Source organism: Tympanuchus pallidicinctus, unplaced genomic scaffold (assembly GCF_026119805.1).
Source record: "Tympanuchus pallidicinctus isolate F22 unplaced genomic scaffold, pur_lepc_1.0 scaffold18, whole genome shotgun sequence".
Taxonomy (NCBI): domain Eukaryota; kingdom Metazoa; phylum Chordata; class Aves; order Galliformes; family Phasianidae; genus Tympanuchus; species Tympanuchus pallidicinctus.
In genome coordinates, this window is record NW_026294699.1 from 10,049,284 (window position 1) to 10,072,394 (window position 23,111).

Here is a 23,111-nt window from a genome sequence, read left to right on the forward strand (position 1 = left end):
CACTCTGCCAGTGCAGTGCCGAGTCCCAGCCGCAAAACCCGCACCCAGCAGAGCTCTGCCCGCAGTTCCGACCCTCTCCCAGCAGCGCGGGTGCTGCTACATGCGGTGCAGGAGGGCTCAAACACGGGGCACAGCCACTTCTTTCTCCAAAAACAGCGCCATCCCAGCAGGCACAAAAAGTAAGAGGGGATTTCAGGGCAGAACTGATTTTTTGGAGGAGCGCTCGGAGTCCCAGCGAGCAGCGCCGGCTGAAAGAGTTAATGGCCGAGCCGAGCTGGGAATGTGCAGGCAGCATGTGACCGCAGGTGGGGCAGGGCGGAGCGATGAATCACTCCTTTGCTTTTCCTCTTTTCACTTCTTGCTGTTACCTGTCCGACCCGGCACAGCGTGCGGGCGGCAGCCGGGAGTCACTCGCGGAGATGCCCAAGAGTTCGGCGCAGACGTCGGGCACCGAACGCACCGCCGAGCCGCTGCCCAACCGGGACCCGGCCGATGTTTGGGCCGAGAAACTCCGCTTCGAGCGCACTTTGTGAAGCTGTTTCATTTCCTTTGTTTCTTTTCCTTTTTTTCTTTTGGTTTGCTTTCTCGCTGTGCTGAAAGAGAGGAGAATGAGCGCAGTGCATAGCCGGAGGTAGAGGAGGCCGTGTGTGTGTGCGCACGGGCCGAGCTCTGCCCTGCCCGCAGCAGGAACCCAGATCCTCCTCCCCGCACAGCCCGGCGTTGGCAGGAGCCGGCCGAGCAGGGAGCCGCGTCCCCGGCTGCACACTGAACCGGGGTGGGCAAAGCAAAACTGATCGCCTTTGTAAAGACTGGGGAGGAATTGATTCAGTATTTACTGCCGGAGAAGTTCCGTTGGCGGAGGGACGCGGCGTGTGCCGTCGCCATGGCTTTCTCCCAGGTGCAGTGCCTGGATGACAGCCACGTCAACTGGAGGTCCAGCGAGTCCAAGCCCGAGTTCTTCTACAGCGAGGAGCAGCGCCTGGCCCTGGAGGCCTTGGCCGCCCGCGGCCCCGATGCCTTCTACGAGGTCCTGAAGAAGGAGAACATCCGGGACTTCCTCTCCGAGCTGGAGCTCAAGAAGATCCTGGACACTCTGGAGACGTATGACCCCGGCTCCGAGTACATCCCGCGCCACGGCAGCAGCACGGCGGGGAGCGAAGGCGACCGCAACAGCCAGGGGGACGAGCAGGAGGTGGCCCCGTCCCTGGAGTACTGGCCGCAGAGGTCCGACCGCTCCATCCCGCAGCTGGACCTCGGCTGGCCCGAGACCATCGCCTACCGCGGGGTGACCCGCGCCACTGTCTACATGCAGCCGCCCATCGAGGGCCAGGCTCACATCAAGGAGGTGGTGCGGAAGATGATCTGCCAGGCTCAGAAGGTGAGGCGCCGCCGGTGGGCTGGGGGTGGCCGCTGGATGTCCCAGCCGGGATGGATCCCAAAGTCCTGCTCAGCCGGGTGGTCCCTGTCCTCTGCTCAGGCCAAGGCATCGGGGCCGGGTATTTGGGTTTTTCAATATTCTTTCAGAATAACCAATATTCAGTCATCGGTTTTTGCTGAAGACGATGCTGTTGGCCTGGTCCAACGTGCTCTGGGAGCAACATGGCCCTTTCCATGGCTGTGTCGCTCATCTCAGAGTCTCCACAGAAAAGAAAAATTGGTCCTGACTGCCCCATGGTCACAGAGCACAGTGCAACTGCATGCAGCAGCATGCTGGAACTAGAGGAGCCAAACTCTGCCCTGGGACAAAGCGGCAAAGCCTCAGGTCTTGCACTGGTGTAGGAATCAAGTCCAGCTGCAGAGTGGCACATTGCTCTGTGTCAGCCCTATCCTGGCTGTAGGAGAAAAGCATTAGGAGAAGCGCTGCAGGCTTGGGTTGAGGCTTGTCCTCCTCATGGCAGCAAACCAGGACAGAGATTTGGGGCAGATGAACAATAGGGTCAGGCTGATGTCATGGGCAGGAGGACAATAGGAGGAGGACATGGTGGCAAGCCTTAAAGACCACCAGCAATGGTGGACAGAAGCCACTGGAACTCCCAGTGACCCAGCCCTGGCAGGGAAGCAGAGTGGGGCCAGTGCCCATTAGTTTAGTGATGATGGTGGTTGAACCCTAAAGAAATTCAGTTCAGAGAGAGCAGCACCCAACACCGAGGGTGTTTCAGCAGGAAAACGGGCAGACCCCAGGAGACAGGCTGAGATGCATTAGGTGGCATGGATCCCAGCAAGCCCAGCACTGGGCACTCACAAAAGTCAAGGTGCTCTGTCCTTACCAGTATTATTTTCCTGCCACAGGGCATTGTGGTGAGCCATGTCCTTATGGCACGATAGGGCAGGGCTAGAGCGTGAGCCTCACACGTGGGACGGAGGATGAGGAGACCTCTCCCATCACAAACAATGTCTCATCTTTGGCTCTTTCCAGTTGCCTCTGCCCCAGCTCTGCAGCTCCTGCCCGGCTCTGCTTGCTCATTGCTTCCCCTGCGCCGGCAGCACCTTGTGAGTCACCCATCCCTGAGTCAGGGCCGGCACCATCCCCACCTCCCCTGGCTGCATCTCCACGCTGCAGGGATGCAATTCCCTGTGAGTGGGGCTGGGGAGGAAGAAGGGGGGGGTTGGCAGGGTGGGGAAGCAAAGAAGGAGCTAATTGGGGTTCAGCAGATGTGCTCCTCCAGCCCTTCAGTGGAACCCCATTTAGAACCCCACAGATGAACCCACAATCACGCTGCTGAGCCCAGGTGGCTGCCCCAGAGGATGATCAGAGATGTTGTCACACACCGACGCACGGGCTGTGAACACAGCAGGGAGAGCAAAGGCCATCCAGCTGAGCAAGGCCCCTTGGATGGTGAGGTTGAGCCCACGGATGTGCAAGAACAAAGCCAAGCGCTGCCGCGTTCAGGGCTTTACTCTGCCAAGAGGCAAATCCGGGCGAGCTGAAGCAGGGCTGCACACGATCTGCTCCTCACTGTGGGAAGGAAGGGGGGAGCAGACAGGCAGGATCCCAACAACAGGGCCGCGCTCTACTGGCACATCCCCAGTTCTGTGGCCAAGGATGCAGCACAGCGCTGGGCATCCCGCACACCACGTCCCCATGGCCATTGCCCCTAATGCTGTCCTCTTGGCTGCTCAGCTCACGGCACTGTTGGGAAGGAAAGGCAGCCTCCTCTCTTCTTCCTCACTGCATCTCAGCTCTCTCTGACCTGAAATGGGGCTGAATGCACCTCAGCACAGAGCCACCGGAGACACCACGAGCCTGACCTCTCTGCGCTGAGGTTCCCAGTTGGGATCGCGGTGCTTTAATTGCCCTCTGCAACTTCCAGCAAAGGTTGGGAGGCCCGATTAATTACTGTTTACAAAACCTTCTGCTGTTCCTGGATGAAAGGTTCGACGAGAGAGAGCAATTATTGGTGTTCCTTGTCCCATCTCTCCCTCTTCCCAACACGCTTCCTCTAATTGTGCGTTGGTGCCTGCCTAATTTATTGAGTGCCCACATGGTGTGCCCCAAAAGTTATTATCTGATGATTCAGAGTGACTTAAGAAAGAGCTGCAATTTCCTCTATAAAGCACGATCCTGCAGTCTGGGCACTCATCAAAGCGGCTCAGAAGGATCCAGCATCGCCTGCCCTGTGCCCGAGGAGATGCAGTGCTCAGTGTTGGCACCTCCGCTGTGTCCCACAGATCTCAGCAACTCTAGAAGCCCAGGAAGAAAAGTAAAGAGAAGGATCACCCAATGGGCATGGGGAGCATCCAGCATTAGATCCAAGTCCCATATCTTCTCCTGCCTCTGGATGAATGGCAAAGGGATAGGCGAGCTTCCCATCGCCACGCAGCAGCAAAGGGCTTTGGTGACATCACTGTCCCCTGCCTGTATCTCAGCCATGCACCATTCTGTCTGCAGTGCCTCATCCACAGTGGGAAAATTCCCCAAACAGGGGCCAGCCCCTGCTAAGCACACTGCCAAGCGCTGTCCCACACTGCAGCAAAGGGCCTTTTCACCTTTCCTTCCCCTTCAAAGCACTTTTCCCATTAGAACCCCCAGTGCGAAGTCGTCGCTCTGCCCACAGCGCCGGTTTTGCCAGAAAGTCCTGCAATTACCATTTGCTGGTGGCTGCCATCAGCCTCGATTTGCAAGCATGCCACAGATAGAATGAGGCACGCAGGGACGTGACCAGAGCCACAGAGAGCACCGATGTCTGTGATGGAGCTCATCTGCCACCAAACCCATCCCAAGCCCCCAGTGCAGCATCACCTGCTTTTCAGTTTCCTCACTGATATGGGGAGGACTTTTCTTTTCATGGTGAAGCACGTCAGGAGGCGCCTGGGGAGGACAGACGTGAAAGCAGGAAGGTGTCCACAGGATGAAGGCTGGCAGAACTGCGAGGTCCCCTCTTGGTTCCACAGCACCAAAATGCCCGAGTGCAGTGGGTGGCACGGGATGGGGAGGGGACACACAGCTTTGCTCCTTGTGCAGCCGCCTGCTGAAGAGGAAGGGAAGAGCCAGCAGAGTCCTAATGTATGATTCCCTTCATAATTAGAGCTCTCCACCTCCTGTGGCACTAATTAAAAGGCAGTGCAGTGCTCAGAGTGGCCCAGGCTGGACGTGCCCAGCTGTGCAAGCACCCAGCATTCTCTGGTCCCTTCTGTCCCGTGTCACCCTGCAGTGTGCTCTGAGATGGGGGCTCTCGAGTCCTCCAGCATGGCAAGATGATACACCGGCGCCTCAATGCATCTCTAATGGCTGTGCCCACCTTGTGCAGGAGGAGGAGGCAGACGTGGCTGCAGGGCCATTGCTCCATCCTTTGCTGCCCTGCAGTGCCACGGCCAATACATCTCCTGGAAAACAAAACCTATGGGTGTGGAGTGACCTTTGGTGCCGCTCCCAGTGCCAGATGGTGCATCTTTCCATCATGTGCAGGATATACCTCAGCCACAGTGGCAAACGTCCCAGGTGCAAAGGCAGCTCTGTGACACAAAGCCATTGTCACTGCACAGGGACGCAAGCGCTGCCATCCCAGCTCTATTCTGCATTTGCACAGCACAGATGTATATCGTGCCAGGTGCTGTTACCGGTGAGGAGTGGACTCATCTCTCTCCTCCTCTCTGCAGGTCATCGCTGTGGTCATGGACATGTTCACTGATGTTGACATCTTCAAAGACCTCCTGGATGCGGGCTTCAAGAGGAAAGTGGGTGTCTACATCATTTTGGATGAGACCAACGTGAAGCATTTCCTCCAAATGTGCGAGCGAGCGCAGATGCACACCGGGCACCTGAAGGTAAGGACAGTCCTCAATCTTAGCAGCAAAGCTGGGCTCTGCTGCTCCATTTGAGTGGGATGTGGCCACGGGACATGAGACAAATGGCTCCCCTGCCTCCAGCCATAGCCTGCTTGGCCAAAAGGCAGTGGGGAAACTGGCCTCATTCCTTCTGAAAGTGCTGTGAGAGCTCCTGAAGGGCCAGGAGCAATTCTTTTCCCATGCTACAGTCCCAGAGCAGTGTTAGAGGAGTTAGGTCCATCTGTCCTGTAGGTGATGCCCACATCTAGGATGGAGAAGAGCAGGTGGAAGATAAGAACATGGATTTCCACATGGCAGAGCAGAATGGAGGGAGGCTCTGAGCCATCCCTGTCCTACTGCCACTGCTGTGGTGCTCTGTGCAGGCAGGGGATATTGCAAAGCACACAAGTGAATCACTGAATCATTAAGGTTGGAAAATCGCTCTCAGATCCCCAAGCTCAACCCCAACCCATCACACCATGCCCATAACCATGTCCCTCAGTGCCACACCTCCAAGGATGGTGACCCCACCACCTGCACAGAAACAGTGCAGTTTCTGACCACTCTTTTGGAGGAGAAATTGTTCCTAATATCCAACCTGAACCTCTCCATGAAGGAGCTGGAGAGGAGAGAAATCCCTGCATGGTGCATGAGTCCATTTGAGTGCAGGAAAACAGAACAATATAAGCAATGCCTTGCAGTTCAGGGCTCTGCCCCTTGGCCTTAAGTGTCCAAATCTGCACTCTAGAAGCAGGACAGGGCTGATAGAGCACATTGCAGCTGGAGGCACGCGACTCAGCTTTGTGCAGATTCCCCCTGTACAGACTGTGCCTCGGTGAGATAAGCAGAGCAAGCAGAGAGCACTTTGCACACAATGCAGGAGGTTGGGGTTACTATTTAACCCAGCCCTAAAGGTAACACTGCTTGTTACCCATTTTACCTCACAGCAAACCAGAGCATGGCCCCACACTCTGTGCATGAGAGCACAACCCAACACCACACTCCAAGAGGGGCGAGGGACAGGAAGGGGCAGAGGAGCACGTCCCCCAGTTCTGGGACAGGGTGGCAGAGGGACACTGGTCAATACCTGTGTTCTCAACACTGCAGCACCCCACAGTTTCACTTTTGGGCCGCAGACTCCACTCCCAGTCTCCACGCCTGCAGCCCAGTACATGGGCGATGCTCTCCGCCTGACGTCACCTGGCTGTGCTGTGCCAAGCAGCTTCGCCTGGACATGCTCCCTTCAAATTTGCTTACGGTGAGGGCAGAGAGCGAGCTGAGCAGGAACACGTTCCAGCCACGTCACGGCACTGCCAACAAGAGGGAGGTTGGTGCACAGCCGTGATGCTGTGCCAGCTCTGGGGACCTGCGCCCTACAGGAGGGACACTGCAGTGGCACTCACAGTGCACCCTGCCAACCAGGTCTTACACCTTCCCCATCCAACGAGTCCAAAAGCTCTGTGTAATTGCTGCTCAGGACAATTAAACCAGCTGAGCTTCCCTATGCTGTTACTCGCAGCCTGGAGAGGGCTCTGCTCCCAGACCAGAAAAGCCAGCGCTGACGCACGCCACGCTCTCAGGCATTGGCTGCCTGCTGGCAGGACTGGAAAAGCAGGAGAGCATCTGCAGAGCTCGGCAAAAGTCTGGAAGTGGTGATTTGCCACATATTGCTTGTCACAAGCAATTTGCCGGGATGGTATTCAGCAAGGCAGGAGGCAGTGAGGAAACTAGGGCAGTGGCTGGGAGCTGCTGTGTAAGCCAGGAGATGCTAACGAAACGAACGTCGTTATCTCGGTGCCTTCTGTGCTGTGCAATTAGTGAGGTGGCTTGGGCAAGGCTGTCCTGCGTTGAGCAAGGATGAGTGCTTGGGGTGTGATTCAGCCCCGCTCAGAGCTGCTCTGTGGCTCGGCAGCCAGGCACACGCTCATTTCACGCTCATTTTGGAAGAGATAAAATAAACAGATCTTACCCAACTGCGGCAAGGGGAAGGCCAAGGCAGCCGGCAGCCTGCTGCCAGGAGCTTTGTTTCCCTGGGTGTTACCCAAGAAAAATGCAGGCTGTTTCTTGCCTTTGTGTACAGATTGGGCTGAGAGTGAGAGGGCAGCACCATGAGGATGCTAGGCATGGGGACATCACTCTGGTGTGACCCTCCCGTACCCATCCCCACACCAACCATAGACTCCATTGAACCATTCAGGTTGGAAAAGACCTCCAAAATCCCCAAGCACGACCCCACCGCATCCCACCATGCCCTCTGATCACATCCCTCATCACCACATCTCCACAGCTCTGGGACACCTCCAGGGACGGTGACCCCACCACTCCCTGGGCAGCAGTGCCAGTGCCTGGCCGCTCTTTGGGAGAAGAAATTGTTCCTAGCATCCCACCTGCGCCTCTCCCAACTCAATTTAAAACCATCACCTTTGGTCCTATCACTGTTACCTGGGAGAAGAAGCTGGTCCCCAACTTAATACAATCTCCTTTCAGACTGAACAATGCCAGTTCTGTCCTATGCTCGCAGTGGTTCAAAGACCACCTGCAGCCAGGCACCAGAGGCTCAGCAGCACTAGGCAAAAATGCCAAAGCTCCAAAAAAAAATAAAAAAAAATCAAATGCACAAAAAATACCCAAACTTCTCCAGACAGCACATAAAACTTGCCAAAATAAATAAAGAAATGAAGGGCATGACCTAACAATGACACAGTGCTTTTAGCAAGAGCATTACCACCATCCCAGCAGAACAGGAGGAATGAGAGTGCTCTCATACATACAAAAGTACTTTATCTCCATCCAAGGTTGTCCTCTCTATTAAACCTGGACCCATGTCCTCACAGCTCCTTTCCCGATGGTGCCCCACTGCTCCTCCTCATCCACTCTTAATACCAAGGTGAGATGCTTAGATTTAGAAGCAGAGCAGACCCAAGGGAAGACCACTGACATTGGACCTGCATGCACTGCGCTGAGGTCAGCACTGTTCCCTAGAAAAACACCAGTACATCTCCCAGGAGGTAGGAGGAGAAGAATCGCCAGCTGCATGGTGCCCTTCACACAGATCATAGGAGATGGAAGGTGTTTGGCAGCATGATCACGCAGTGTTTACCCATGGCTGTGGGCAGAGTGAATTCAAGAGGTAGAAAACACTGTTGGAGACCATGGGGAAAGCAGGAAATTCTTGGCGCCAGGTCTCTGGTTCACTGCGCAGCCCTGGGCAAGTTATTTTATCTCCTCATCGCTGAGGTCTCCTGCAAGCAGACTGCGAGGAGTGCTGCCCACTGCTTGGTGGGGTTGGGAAACAACCACAGGGCTCTGAACGTCAGCTCTTCATGGCTCGGCGTGGGGCTGGAGTGAGCTCCAAGTGGGGCAGAGGCACAGTGGGGAGGTGGCAGTGTGAGGACATCGGTCCTGGTCTCAGCATTGCCTACTCACAGCTCCTCGCCTTTGCTTTGCAGAACCTCCGTGTCCGCAGCACAGGGGGCACAGAGTTCTTCACGCGCTCAGCAACCAAGTTCAAAGGGGCTTTGGCCCAGAAGTTCATGTTTGTGGATGGAGATCGGGCCATGTGTGGATCCTACAGGTACCAGCCGTGTCCCCTCTCACCTGCCCCGTAGAGCTGATGTCAAAGAACCCACGTGGTCCCTGTCCCAGCCTTGCTCCCCAACTCCTAACTTAAAGGACCACATCACAGGGAAAGCCTAAGTTTATCCTAAGGCCACCCCATGGCCAGGACTGGGGCAGTGGTGGGACACAATGGTGTCAATGCACAGCATCGTGCACCGGGAACAGCAGGAGTTCTGAGGCCCAGCCAGCCCCAGCTCTACGCTGACCTCAGATTTTCCTGTTAAGCATTTACAACCCCAAGTTGTAAACCCCAATTGTTTCCCAATTTGTCCAAATGAAAGTTAGTTTTGGTTGAAAGAGTTGGTGTTTTCAGCTCTAAAAGACACGTTTCATAAACATGAAAAATAGAACATTTCCTATATTCTGGCCACAACAAAAAACAGACTTGTAAACAAGTCCCTGTCCTTAACTAACCTAAACTGAGAAAGGAGAAGCAGCCAACACTAAAATGAAAAACTAGCTTGCCCACACTAAAAAAAATGTGTTTTAATTCAAATTCCTGACTTCAAGCCTTCATTCCCATTTGGGGTTAGAGCTTCTTATTAATCCCATCATTGTTAATTTTTATAGCAAGATCGTGTCCTCACTAGCACTGTTAACCCCCCCGGGAAAAGCCAGGGTTGGCAAGAGGTGCGTTGTGTACCAGCAAGCGCTCAGCTTCCAACACCTTTCCATTCCAGCTTCACCTGGTCTGCAGCAAGGACGGATCGGAATGTCATCACAGTGCTCTCAGGTCAAGTGGTGGAGGCGTTTGACAAGCAGTTCCAGGAGCTGTACCTCATGTCCAAGGGGGTGAGCCTCAAATCCATCTCCATGGGCGTGGAGCCCGAACCTGAGCCTGTAACACTGCCCTCCGTTGTGCCGGTGACCCCTGCCAACGCCATGGTGAAGAAGCTGATCAACCCCAAATACGCCCTGGTGAAGGCTAAGAGTGCAGACCAGATCAGCAAGACTTCATCCGAGAACCAGGACAAAACACAGAAGGGGGAAAACAAAGGCAAAGGGCTGCACGAGGGCGCAGCGGGAGACAGGCATGGCGAGGCGGCAGACCTCTCCCTGCTCATCCACCCCGGCCTCCTGAACCTGGAGAAAGCCAACATGTTTGACTACCTGCCCACCTGGGTTGAGCCCGACCCGGAGCCTGGGAGCGAAGTCTTGGGCTACATCAATATCATTGACCCCAAGATAAAGAACGTGAAGCTCTCACAAATGAACCGCATCAAAGTCTGCGACGTCTCCCAGGCCAGCGCCCAGCACCGGCAGATGCTGAAGAACAGGGAGCTGGAAGCCAAGAAGATCTCAACTCAAGAGCCACCTCTGCTGTCCCCCTGCCAGAGGCAGACCCCGCAGGTCCTCACAGAAGCTCCTGTGGCACTGGCCACCAGCCCCGTTGAAGGCAGTGGCTGGGTGACAAAGCCAGTGGGAACATCAGCCGCTCAACCGCTGAGCCACCACTTGAAGCCACCTGAGGAGACACCTGAGGAAGCCAAGCCCCCAGTTCCAAAGCCAAGGACTGTCCCTGTTGGCGGCCTTGCAACCAAAGCCACCACACCGTGTGACAGCCACAGTGCCCCAGGGGGTGACGTGCAGCCAGCGCTGGCTGATCATGTGGATGCAAGACAGGAACCAAAGGAGAACCCCAGCAGAGCTTCACCGGACAGCTGCCACCTCCCAGTGGTGGGGCCACAGGAGGACAAGGGGCCTCCTTGTGCCCACAATGGGCTGGGAGAGGAGGAGGAGGAGGAGGAGGAGGAGGAGGAGTATATCACTCTCAGTGACCAGGAGAGCTGCTCCAGCAGCTCTGCTGACCACAGCTACCGCCGCTCCAACGCCTCCTCCATTTCGGATGAGTACTTTGAGGTGAGGGAACGCTACGGGCCGCTGCGGCGAACCAACTCGGATGTCACTCACAATGGGGAGTTCGTGCCCATCCAGAGGAAGCTCAGTGACCCCCACATCAGTCGAGGAACTTTCCTCAGCCCCCTGGGGAGCCTCCCATCCCTCAAGCACGTCCGCGCGGAGGACATGGCCAAGAGGAGGAGCAACGCTGTGGAGATCAGGTGTGTGCTGCCCCACACCATCTTGGACGGCAACGGCTCCTACCCCACCAGTGCCACACAGGTAGGCCATCGTGAGCTTCACCACATTACATATCCTGGTCTAGCCTCAGTTCGTTGGGTCACAGAATCATAAGATCGTTAAAATTTAAAACAACACTAAGATCATCAAATCCAGCTGTCAATCCACCCCCACCATGCCCACCAAAGCACGTGTCTAAATAGAATCACCGAACCATTAAGGTTAGAAAAGACCTCTCAGATCACCAGACCCAACCCACCTCACCATGCCCACTAACTAAGTGTCACATATCCACAGTTCCAGAACACCTCTAGGGACGGTGAGTCCAACGCTTCCCTGGTCAGTGCATTTTTCTTATATCCAATCTAAATCTCCCCTGTTATCACCACAGCAGTTGCAGGAGGTGCTGGTGCCCAGGGGGATGGTGGCCATGCCATAGCTAGCCAGGAGCGCACAGGGAAGGGCTGGATAAAAGGAAGGCTTTCTAGAATTAAAGAGCAACACGTGGCACGGGGCTGTGCCCAGAGCTCTATCCCATCACCCAACAGCAGTGGCACCGCTCTGTGCGACAGACACTATGCATGCAGGCGTGTCCCTCCCTGCCTTGTTTTCTAGCTCCTTACGCTTTGATTAGCATCAAAGCAAAGCGCACGGACACATAATGAGGTGGAGCAGCACAGCAGGGCTGGCAGCTGCCGCAGGCAAGCAATGCCGTCAGCAGCACCCACAGAGCCAGGGTTCCATGAAGCAGGCAGGAGGTCACTGCTGCTCATGTCACTGATGCCACCGGGGGCGACCCCAGCTGAGCCGCCGAGTCCATCTAATCTGTGCTTACAGGGAATTGAGGGCATTAGTCCAGAGTCCGCCCGCCGCTCCCTGCCAAGGGCTTTGCTCCAGCATTTGAGCCCTCACTGCGCTGCTCAAAGCGCTCAGGCACCTTCATGTTCCTGCAATAACTTGTCCAGGCCTTTTTGTGAGAGATAATTGAGGTGCTGCCAGAACCAGGAAAGCCAATGCTCAGCTGATGGAAACGTGCAGGGAATCGTTTCTCTTATGCGTAATAACAATAAACAGAGCCATCCCTGGTTAGCTCTGCAGAAACCTCTCATCTGAGGTTGGAGAGCAGTAACAGCACGATGAGGATGACCCACCCATGGGCCCCAGTGAGGCCTTTTCTTGGGAATTCTGCAGTTTTCCACAGCTGCCTATTGCTGTTTGTCCTTCCATCTTGAACAGTGTAGGTATTTCCCACCATCAACGCCACCACACGTTTTTATTCTGGGGCCCTTTGCTCTTGCACCCAATCTCAGGGGTTTCTGCTCGGTGCCCGGCCAAACGCCTGCCCTTACCTGGGAACAGAGCCCTGCTGATCATGCCTGGCATGATGATGACAAACAGGGGCAGCATCTTCAGGTAGCTGGCCAGGATGGAGCCGGCCTTGGCATGGCTCAGGCTCCTTGCAGAGAGTGACCGCTGCACAATGACCTGCAGAGAGCCAGGGACATGGCTGAGTCACCAAGATGTCCCCCCCGGTGTCAGCCTCCCCTCTGCTGACTGCATCCCCGGCATCCCAAATGTTGGTGCTGTTGGGTGTAGGACCTCACCCCAAAACCACGTACACATATGTCCACAGTGCAGCTTGGGTTTCTCTCCAGTTCACTGAGTGGTTTGGGTTATGCCCTTGCAGCAGGCAGCGGGACCCCTGGGGGCCCACAACCACTCTGAGCCCCATCCCATAGGGACCTGCACTTCCACACACTGGGTGACCCACAAGCCTAAATCAGGGGGAGAGTTTTTGTTCAGAGGGTGAGCAGCACAGCAGCACAGTGAAAACATTTGGGCACAGGATTGCACCAAGCAGCTGATGGAGTTATCCATGAGGACTACGAGTATGTAGCATCCTTGTGACAATCACAGATCATATTTTGCTCTTTTTCTGCTCTTTAACAAACAGGGCACACACATCTACCGCTACCGGCCCAGGAACCTCACAGGCAGGGAGCAAGGCAAGGAGCCCTCCTGCTCCCCACCGTGCGAGAAACCCCCCGGGGCCAGCAAGCACCGAAGGGACAGCACTGAGCCCAAAAAGACCATTGCAGGCAGCCAGCCCTACTGGCAGGGCAAAGCCTTCAGCCCCAGTAAGCCGAGGGCAGCAAGCAAAGCCCTGAGCTCCCTGCCCGAGAGCCAGAAGGCAGCCGAGGAGATGAGGACACCGCTCGGCATCCCGCTCTCCAAACTGTCCCAGTCCAAGCACCTTAAGAACAAAGTCATGGCAGCTCCAGGTGCTACCGACTCCAAGAAGAAGCCCCCTGAGCCCACCTGCCAGAAGGAGCAGTAGGGGTGGATGCAGGCGGGTGGACTGCAGGCGATGCTCTGCCATGCGGAGCAGGGGAATCTTGTTTACATTTACCTGGTCGGTGCACCAGTACCACGTGGCCATGATGGACAGCCCAAACGTCATCCCTGTCCAGGGCAGATCTCCAGAGATTGGGTCTCGGAAGAGGTGCATGGCATCCGCTCTGGGCAGGTGGCAGGTCGTGTTGGGAACGATCTTGGACGGCACGGCTTTTAGATAGGCCTCTTCCAGGTTGGAGTAACCTCCGATCGCATTAAAAGCTGGAAGGCACCGTTGGGGGAGGCTGGTTGGAGGCTGTCTGGTTGCCTCCAGGATCAGTCAGAAAAACACTTGAGAACTCGTTACTGAGAGCTGCTGCCCCTTCGTTGGCCCCCTTCCCACAGAGGGAGGCTCACGCGCGTGATTATATTTTATTTTAGTTATTTAAGAGACTCTTCTATCACCATTTTGCACAGCATGTCCCATTGCAGCCCGCTCTCCCTCGGGAGGGTGACCCACGTCTGGGACAAAAGGGACCAACGCCTCTTTTGACTTCGTACTGTAAAAGCAAGCTGTTATTAAAGCTCCCTGCTCCTAGAGTATGGGAAACACACCTAGAACCATTAAAATTGAAGATTAGGTACCTTTGACTTGACTCACTGTAGCCCAAGGTGCCTCGGTGCAGGTATCCACCCAACACAGAAGCGTTTTCTACCCCTGTGAGCGTTCTCCTTGCACAGCCCCATCCTTAATGAGCCTCCAGCCAAAATTCCCAACAAAACGCCCCTCTTCACTGTGCTTTTCCCAGGAATTGGGATCCTCCTCCCAAGCCCTGCTGTGGGTGACGTGCCATGAGCAAGCCCCAGCACGCGCAGCTCCAAGCCCTGCACAGCTGCCTTGGATCCCATCCTGCCCAGACAGCCCCGGGCTCTGCCTCAGCCCCAACACCTCCCTGTTCCAGAGGGGCTCAGGATGAACCCTCCTTGCAGCTGCTCCATGCCAATGGCAGAATTTGGGAGTCATGGGGAATCAGTGGCACTATTTTCAGGCGAGCTTTTGGGACCCCAGTTGGGCTTAAGGAGGAGGATCATTCAGCTAGCCATGGTGAGGAAGGGGTTTAACGAGGACTGGAGAAGGTCTTGACACCAAGCAGGGGCTGCTCCTACAGAACAAGGTTTTCCCTCCTGCTCAGATGCAGTTTCGGATGCAGGGAGGAGGAACACATTGCAAAACAGCAAAACAGATCAGGCTCAAAGTGAGACCCAGAGCGTCCCTGGGTGCTACCCTCTACTCCACGCATCCTTCCCAGCCACGGGCAGCGTCCACCTCCTGCAAATACCCATTCCCCATACACCCTTCCAGGATGGTACCCTCCCTGCAAAGTGGCCACTTTCAGCACCAACCCATAAGCTCTGGTCCTGTCCTCCTGCCCTGAGGCTTTTGGAGCCCTGCCACCCCATTACCCCCTTTTTCAAAGCACTCCCCAGTATTGCACAGGAAATGCGCATTCACAACCCCCTCCTGCTCTTATGAAAGCAGTGCTGGCTCCTCTCCAGCGCGTGGTTTATCCAGGCACCGGCGACTCCCAAGCTTTGCATGGGCGTTGGGCACCAACAAAAGCTCTCCAGAGGCAGAGGTTGAGTGCTGAAAGCAGAGATTCGCGCCCGGGGGTGCGGACCTGCTCCCTTTCCAAAGGTGTCAACCGACAAGTCGCAACACCTACGCCTGCTCACACAGAAGAGTGATGCAAGGAAGGCAGTACAGCAAGGAATCGGCCTGCAGATGTAGGGCTGCAGTGGGAGCAGTGCCCCTCCAGTGGGCAAGAGCAAGATGTCCCAGCCCTGGGAGCAAAGTCCCACTGATGAGTGCAGTGTCCCTGTGCTCAGTACCAAGGGGACACAGCAAGGGCAGTGCTGGTGCTGACCCGCTGCCAAACAGCCTCAGCAGTTCTCTGGACTTTAGCATATGTAATCTCTCCATGCATACTCATCTTCTGCCAGGTGCAACCAATAGCATCCACACACCCCTTCTGCCCGCCATGGGGAGACTGTTCACAGCCTGGCAGATGAGCAGTGCCTGCATTGCTGTGTCTGCCACAGTCTAAAGATACAAAAAGGGCAAAACCACACAGAGGATCCTTTATGAGCGGAGCCCGATGGATCTGCTGGAAGTGGCAGCCCTTGGAAGATGTGAGCCTGCAGGTTCTCCCAAGACCAAGCAGCAGCTGCACGGCCAGCAGGCTCCTTTTGATCCCCTGGATCAGCCACTCTCCCAGCACCACCACCTCCCTGCACACACCTTGCTGAGCAGGTTAGCACGTCTGGAGACAGCTTAGCCATGTTGCTGCCACCAGGCATTTTCCAGGCATGCCTTGCTGCCCTCCTATTGCCACCCAAGAGCACCTCAGAGGACCTGTGGGCAATTAGCACTTCAGAGAGAAGTGCGATTAGCGATACCCAAGCACCTGGTCTGACGTGTGGGCTGTGGTGTGGAGCAGTTGGGGCAGCTCCTCTGCCTGGCACAGGTCCTTGCTTCTGCTGGGGTATCTATTGTTAATGATACCTCTCTCAGTAGGGGAGGGCTTCCTCTCTTTCCTCCCTTCTGTAAAGTGAAGCCTCAACTGCCTGTCCTTTCTCTTGTTTGCATCACGCATCTTGCTGCAGACCTGCCCTGCTGCTGTCCCACTGCAGGACGCCTGGATGGGCTCTTTCATATCAGGATCTGGCGTCCCGCTTCCCAAACACCAACCTTTGGCACTGGGACCTAAGCTGTACCCAGCTGAGAAGTGATGCCCAAGCTTCAGCCAAACACTGGAACGAGCTCTTGGACAGAGGGGACCTGAGGACAGCCAAGAGGTCACCAGCACTGGAGAAAGCCCACAAAAAGAACCAGCCATGGAATGGCACACAGGGGAAACGCATCAGCAAGGGGACGCAGGTAGACCACAGACTTCCCTTAGGTGACTGCTGCTGTTTGGCCACTGAACTTCTCAGGCTGAGTTTATTTATCTGGGACTGTCCAAGCGGGGCAAGAGGGGCACAGCGGTCCTCCCAGCTCCTACCTCTCACTGCCAGCACGATGGCTCCGAGGACCATGATGAGTGTCTGCAGAGCATCGGTGTAGATGACGGCTGCCAGCCCCCCTGTGAAAAGCAAAGCACTGTGAGCACCCATGGGTCGTGCAGCCCAGAGGACTCCCTACGCACACAATGAAGTAGCGGGCCTAGAGAAAATGGGTTTCAACCCGTTTCAACCCAAGTCCCTGATTCATCCCCAGCCAGCACCTGCCCGGCCATGCCTGCGATCTGCCCAGGACTGGGGTGACGCAGCGAGCACACCTCTGCTGGCACGCACTGGAATGCCTCGCTGCACAGTGAGCCTCGTGGGCAGGGAAAAGCCAATGTGGGATTTGCTCAAAACCGGAGTCTTGCAAAATCCACCACGTTTTGGATATGATTACGTCATTTCCTTATTTTGATGGCTGGGAAAAGATAGCGGGGGAGGATTTACTGCTGGACATCTCCACTGGAGCTACCAGGGAAGGGAATGTCCGAGCTTAAATAAAAGCTGGAATAATGTCCTGGAAAGGATCATTGGTTCTGCAGCATAAGAGTGGGACTGCAAGCTGGGGGCTCCCCATTTCCATCTCTGATTCATCATATCCCCAAATCACAAAGGAAAGGCACCAACTGGTGTTGCACAGAAACGGTCCCAACGTGGGAACACGCTCAGGATGTGATCCCTGAAGCTGGGCAGGAGAATGGCAGCGAGTTGCACTGCAGGCAGAGCAGGTGGGAAACGGGTTAGGCAAAGGGCTCTCAGATTTTAGCTGCCTCAGTAATGGTTCTGTAATAGGAGAAGCGCTGATTAGAGCTGATTACAAATAGGTGCACACACAAGAAAGCATTTAGCTATGAGACAGAGGAGGAGGGAGTGATTACAAAAGCAGAGTTGTAATGACAAAGGAGAGCTCACACCCGAGTTGCACAGCGAATGCTGGGTGGCACAGGGAACAGCAGCCCCATGAGCTGTGTCTGGAGCAATATCAGCCCTAACCAGCACACAAAGAGGGGTAAAATAGGAGTGCAAGTGGCGTGGTTCAATTGAAGAAGCCAAACGGCGAGCATCTTACCTGCAATGGTGTAGAGCCCTGTCACCAGCAGCATCAGGACAGTGGAGAGGTAGAGGTCCCAGCCCAGGCAGACTTGCACAAACAGAGCTCCTGAGTACAGGTCAGTCTGCATGGAGACAAGGAGTGTGGCTGTAGGGTGCCACAGCCTTTGGGAACAACACATGTTGTGAGCGGTGCTCTGTCCCTCACAGGATTAGGCCTAACCTGGCAATGCCCTGCTCCCCAGCTGGCATCTCACCATGCTTCCTGCAGAGTCCTGGAGATGGGCACCTGGTGCCACCTGGGGGCCACATCCCTCCTGGCATCCAGCACCTGGATGGCAGCCATGCCTGCGCCAGGTGAGCCCACACAATTAGGCATAATACCAACTAAATCACAAATCAACCAACCAGAAGAGCATTTGCACCACAAGCTTGAGGACCCCCAGTTCAGGGCCTGTTCCATGATGTTTGCACCAGGCTTTCCACTACTGTCCCTTCTAGCACCCCAAGGGAGATGCTACATGTCCTAGGTGGCTCACAGGCCTGGACAGGTCTCCAGGAGAGCCCTCAAGAGCACAGAGAGGAAATTCACTCCAGTAAGTCCTGCTGGAACCAACCCAGTGGCAACCATGCCAAAACTTCCATCAGCAGCTCTTCTTTCAGAGATGCCTGCCACCCCAAATGGGAACCTGCTACAGCTTGATATCACAGATATGCCCAAGCAGCCCTACAGGAGGACAACTAAGTCACCCCCACACTGCAAGCTTCAGCTACAAGGCAGAAAAGACCCAACCAAGGGCCTCCAACCATCTCCTCCCAGTGCAACAGTCACAGAACCATGGAATGGTTGGGTCGAAAAAGTCCTTAAAGATCATAGAACCACTGCATGGTCAGTTGGAAAAGACCTCACAGCCTGCCCAGCCCCAACCCCTGCCATGGGCTGGCTGCCTTCCACCACATCAGGCTGCAGAAGGCACCACCCACAGCCTTGGGCATTTCCAGGGATGAAACAAGAAGCAGAGCCCCAGAGCTCAGATGCGAAGGCTCAGCCTTGGAGAAGACATTTCATAACCTGGGCTTTCTCAATGCCAAAGCATTTTTGCAGTCGTCTGCAAATGAGTCTAAGCTTTTGCTATGAGGAAGCAGAGGGATCCCCACCTCCCTTCCTCATAATGTTGCTACGGTGGGAAAAAATAAAAGCACATGTGACTGAGTTGTTAATAAGACATCCCAAATACAAAAACAGGCTAATTAAAACCAGGCATGACCTATTCATAAAACAAGTCCTTTCAACTGTAAAAGGAGAGCAGAAACCTTTGAAGTCAGGCTCCTAATCCGATGAGATCCCTGCCTCTGCCAGTGACCTCACATGGAAACCCGTTCTTACCCAACACCACCAATGCCTTCCCAAGGGGAGCTGCTGGCCAAGCCCGAGCCTGAGCAGAACGAGTTACATGGGACATGGAGGAGTCTCCAGGGCTCTCCAAAAGTTCATGCAAAGCTTCACCTATTCCTAGCTAAGGGGAATGGAATCTCTCAGCTGGGCTTCGGGCTACTCCAACCACAGAGGGTTGGGGACCCGTAAATGGGGAGGAGGGAGAGTGGTGCCCCCTGCCCACAGCAGAGTCATTGGAGCAGTGGTGACAGTGCCATTGCCCTGAGCACAGCACGAGGGAGAGGACACACATAACACCACCTGGCATATCTGCCAGCGCTCACCCCAACCACTGCATAGGTTCACCATGGGTGGTGCCAGATGCCAGGTGACCCTGGCCAGGTTGATCCCTCTTCTATGGGGTCCTGCATGGCTTAGTGGTCGCAGGAAGCTCAGCAGCACAAAGAAAACATGGCACGGGCTGAGCAACACCACAGGCAGAGCTATGAGAGTGGGTGTGGGATATCCATCCCCTCCAGACAAAATCACTGGGGGGGCTGGAGGTGTGTGGGCTGAGCATCTCCATGGCAGAGCAACTGCTTTGGTGAAAGGGGAGGTGTTGTGTGCTCAGCTGGAGAGACCCCGATACAAGCATTCTATACATTCAGATCACCAAGATAAATACTGCACCATCTCCCTCCCTGGGCACCATGGGAACAGGGAAGAGGAGTGAGCGTTGACAAGTTCCCAGGCATTAGGACAACCAGGGAATAATGGGTATCATTGCCCCAACTTGTGAACCGGACAGATGCTGTCACCTGTCCCAGTGGGAGCGGCAGGCAGAGCTGGGCGAGTCCCAGCATTTCCATCCGGACACAAAGGGACCGAGGGCTGGGGATGGGCAGGAGAGGATATTTCTGCATGGCTGAGAGCAGCAGAGACGCGGGGAAATCCCGACCCCCTCCACTGCTCCGAGGCTGCGTGCAGGCTACGATGCGGAGCAGCGGCGGTGCTGCCCGGCTTGGGCTGCGCTGTGCATCCCGGAGCTGCGGGCAGGGAGCGCCGCTGCGTGGGGACGCAGCTGCTGCTGCAGCCACCCGCTGCCTCCAGGCAGAAGCACTTGCTAAATTGTGCAGTAATCCCCCGTAGGACTCCTCAGAGCTGCGGGAGCGTGGATAAAACCGCAGGGTACAGCGCAGCCTGAGCACCTCTCACCCACAGCCTCTCTGCTACGAGGCACGCCACAGAGCTGCCCCAGAGCTGAGCAGAGGTACTTACAGAGATTTTGGTGAAGATGGACAGCAGGAGAGACAGCCCAGAGAGGTACATCCGGATCCTCTCGCCTCCAAACCTTCGCTGGAGGTACTCAGGCATGGTGACGATCTGTGGGAGGGGATGGGAGCCGTGGCTGTCCCCATCCTGTCCCCATGTCACCTTCTCTGTGAGGTGGCAGCATTCTCAGTGCAGGGTTCAGGGGATGTTCCTGAGATTAGGGTAGATCCACGTACCCCAGATGAGATGTAGACTGGGACGAAGACCCAGGCCAGCACCAGCAGCGCATATGTGGCCTGTTAGGAAGGAAACACACAGCGCTGTCCCCTTCACTGCACCTGCCCCAATCCCAGCTCCCCCCTTCACATACATTTGTTTCTCTAAGTGGCCCCAAACAGGAGGTGCAAGTGCGTAAGATCACAGCAGAGACCACCCAGCACCCTGCCAACAGGACCCTGCCCCTCTCAGCCCTTCATCTTCAGAAGCATCCCAACATCACCTCCTCATGTGCCATGGTTTTACTATAGAACCCCAGGATTTTGGAAGTCACCCATGGGAAAGCAGCAAACTGGTGACCCAAAAAGCCACCTCCCAACTGGGGTGATGCAGGGCTGGAGTAGGAAGCTCTGCTCCAAAGCATCCAACTCCCTGCTGACAGGGGCTTGAGCTGACTCCAGCATAACAATACACGCACTGGGCATGATGTAGGGAAGCTGAATTTGTGGGGTTGCATTGGTTATCCTCTGCACAACTCCTCTGCTATCTGCAGCCACGTGGCTCACAAAACTCATCTCCTTGCTAACACAAGACATTTCTTACGTTCCACTCGAAGCCGGTGACAGCGATTCCCCCAGCAGCACCAGTCCCAGCCAGTCCAATGAAGAGCCCTGAGCCCTCACTGCTGGCAAACAGAGAGGCTCCGATCTGCAGAGAGAGCAGGAGCTGCTGGGACGTGTGGACTCGGGCATGTTGTGCCAGGACAACTCCTGCCAGAGTCCTTTGGAGGTGCACGTCGGGCCCCAGCAACCAACGCTTCCTTGTGTCCAGCTCGTCTCAACATCCCTACTGGGTTTTGGGTAGGTTTTCTTGGTTTCATAGAATGGCTTCAGATGGAACGGACCTTAAAGATCATCCAGTTCCAAGCCTCAGCCACAGATGGGGTCGCCAGCCTCTAGATGAGGCTGCCCAGGCTACCGCTCAGTGTGGAGTCATCAGTAAAATGCTGAGAGTACATCCTCGATCCCAGCATTTGTGTCATTGATAAAGACACTGAGGAGCCCAGGTCGCAGGATGGAACCCTAGGGGACCCCACCCCTCTGGCTGTGCCCATCCAAGCAACTCTTTATCCACCGCCCTTCAAATCTGCATCTCTCCAATTCAGAGAGAAGGATGCGGTGTGGGACCGCAGCGAAGGCCCCGCACAAAGCAGGATGAGGAACAAGCAGCGCTGCATCACGGGGAACCACGAGGTCTCTACTTACTGGCCACCACGCCATGTCTCTGCCAGCAAGGAAATAACCGCTGACCGTGTTCCTGTTCACCCTGCACGAAGACTGGGAGGAGAAAGCATCAGCATGGAACACTTTCCCTGCAAACCCAGACAAGAAACCAAGAACCCAGCCTGCCAGACAAGAAGCCAAGAGACAAGAGACTGGATAATTAATGGGAGTTCTGCAACTCCGGCATAATTACATGAAACAGCAGCTGCACCCCAAGTCCCCAGAGCCACGAGCAGTAAAGGGCACCCCCAGAGCGGGCAGTGGGAGGGCAGAGGATGCTGCCTCCATGCTGGGCAGACAGGCAGGCTCGTAGGGCACGGCCCTGGACAGGATTTTTCTGCAAGGCAGAATACGTGGCTTTGGAGAGCCTTTGACTCAAATTGCAGGTTGCTGAGAGCTTTTTGTGGTGAGCAGCGCATTTGTCTTAACAGCCTGTAATAGAGAAGGGCAGAGCTGCTCGCAGGCAGCAGGATGGGGGAGAAGTTTGTGCCAGCTTCAGCCCACCTCGTTCTGAGGCAGGAGCCCTTCCATGTGCGATGAGGAGCAGAGGGCGTACACAGCAGAACAGAGCAAATGCAGCACAGTATGCAAAATGCACAACAAAGGTAAACTTCAATGGATGGGGGAAAAAAGTGTATTTTAAATGATGGAAGAGGAAAGCAAAAGCTGAATAGCAAGAACACTCTTACCCATATTCCCACAGCAAGGTTTAAGGAAAAGTAAGTCACTACAACCACAAGATCAGCAAAGCTGAACTGCTGCAAAGGGGTGAAGGATCCGACCGTGGAATTGCCTTCCATCGTTCCTCTGCTCCCTCCTTCACCCTCCAGGGAAGCCTCCCACTGACGGTCACTGAATCAGTAACGCGTTGCTGCCCGAGGGAATTGATCATTAATCAACCCCCTGCCTCGCAGCTCAGCACCCCCAGCCCCTGCCCCCCCCCGCAGGAGCCAGCCCTGCCTGCAGAGCCACCCCAAGGAGCACAGCCCTGCAGGCACAGCCGGCAGCACGGCATTCTGCTGTCACACACACGAGCTGTGATTTCAGTCTGATTGGTTTGGGTTTTTCTTTCTATGCTTTTTTCGCATCGCTCCTGAGGAGAAGCAAAGTTCTCCCTCACTGCTCGACCGGAATTTCACTTGCATTACCATATCCCAAGTACGTGCACGTGTTAATGTGTCAGCTTGGGCTATCTGCTAACACCACAGGACTGTTTAATAACCTACTGTCACTACAGCACAACCAGGTGCAGCCTCGCCATTTGCCCCTTGGTAGACAGAACCTCACGGGACAGCAGAGCAAAAGGAGTCTCCATCTCACTTGGTGAACGCACCAAGAGCTCCCAGGGCTCCCAGCCACTGCCCAGGCCTCTGCCGTGCCAGAGGCTGTGCTGACAGATGTGAGGGAATGGGGGGGAAGCCTTCCAAACCCCAAGGATGGTTGCCTTCCTCGCAGACACGTCAGCAAAGGTTCGTTTTCACCTCCGATTTTGGTGACGCCGGGAGTTTCGTACCTATTTGTAGGACATTGTGATTGAGAGCAATTAGACAAACAAC

The 23,111-nt window shown here is 55.4% G+C and overlaps 2 protein-coding genes across 5 annotated transcripts in view; one reads left to right on the top strand and one right to left on the bottom strand.

The window, feature by feature from the left end:
• The window catches only part of SLC5A10 (solute carrier family 5 member 10), a 29,164-nt gene extending 6,760 nt beyond the window's left edge, over positions 1 to 22,404 (bottom strand). For 2 of the 4 annotated variants that reach the window (XM_052680059.1, XM_052680058.1), the window contains exons 1-9: positions 22,245 to 22,404; positions 21,538 to 21,609; positions 20,876 to 20,980; positions 20,293 to 20,352; positions 20,063 to 20,167; positions 17,429 to 17,534; positions 16,359 to 16,439; positions 13,373 to 13,578; positions 12,312 to 12,447 (exon numbers count right to left, since the gene is read on the bottom strand). In XM_052680059.1, coding sequence (XP_052536019.1) covers positions 12,312 to 12,447; positions 13,373 to 13,578; positions 16,359 to 16,439; positions 17,429 to 17,534; positions 20,063 to 20,167; positions 20,293 to 20,352; positions 20,876 to 20,980; positions 21,538 to 21,609; positions 22,245 to 22,355 — 982 coding nt within the window. In that variant the 5' untranslated portion in view covers positions 22,356 to 22,404. Of the gene's footprint in view, positions 1 to 12,311; positions 12,448 to 13,372; positions 13,579 to 16,358; positions 16,440 to 17,428; positions 17,535 to 20,062; positions 20,168 to 20,292; positions 20,353 to 20,875; positions 20,981 to 21,537; positions 21,678 to 22,244 lie in introns of all 4 variants that reach the window. The other 2 variants (XM_052680061.1, XM_052680062.1) reach the window with 2 other exon arrangements.
• Positions 298 to 13,373, top strand: FAM83G (family with sequence similarity 83 member G). Its single transcript, XM_052680057.1, has 5 exons — positions 298 to 1,378; positions 5,098 to 5,265; positions 8,715 to 8,839; positions 9,564 to 11,004; positions 12,917 to 13,373. Exons 1-5 carry the CDS (start codon positions 884 to 886, stop codon positions 13,298 to 13,300), a joined length of 2,613 nt encoding a protein of 870 aa, XP_052536017.1. The 5' UTR covers positions 298 to 883; the 3' UTR covers positions 13,301 to 13,373.
• Positions 22,405 to 23,111: the final 707 nt, after the last annotated feature.

Excerpts from the sequence above, each read along its gene's own strand:
- FAM83G (XM_052680057.1), top strand. The coding sequence starts at position 884 with ATGGCTTTCTCCCAGGTGCAGTGCCTGGATGACAGCCACGTCAACTGG. Across the intron at positions 1,379-5,097 it reads TGATCTGCCAGGCTCAGAAG|GTCATCGCTGTGGTCATGGA; the intron begins GTGAGGCGCCGC and ends TCCTCTCTGCAG. Across the intron at positions 5,266-8,714 it reads TGCACACCGGGCACCTGAAG|AACCTCCGTGTCCGCAGCAC; the intron begins GTAAGGACAGTC and ends TTTGCTTTGCAG.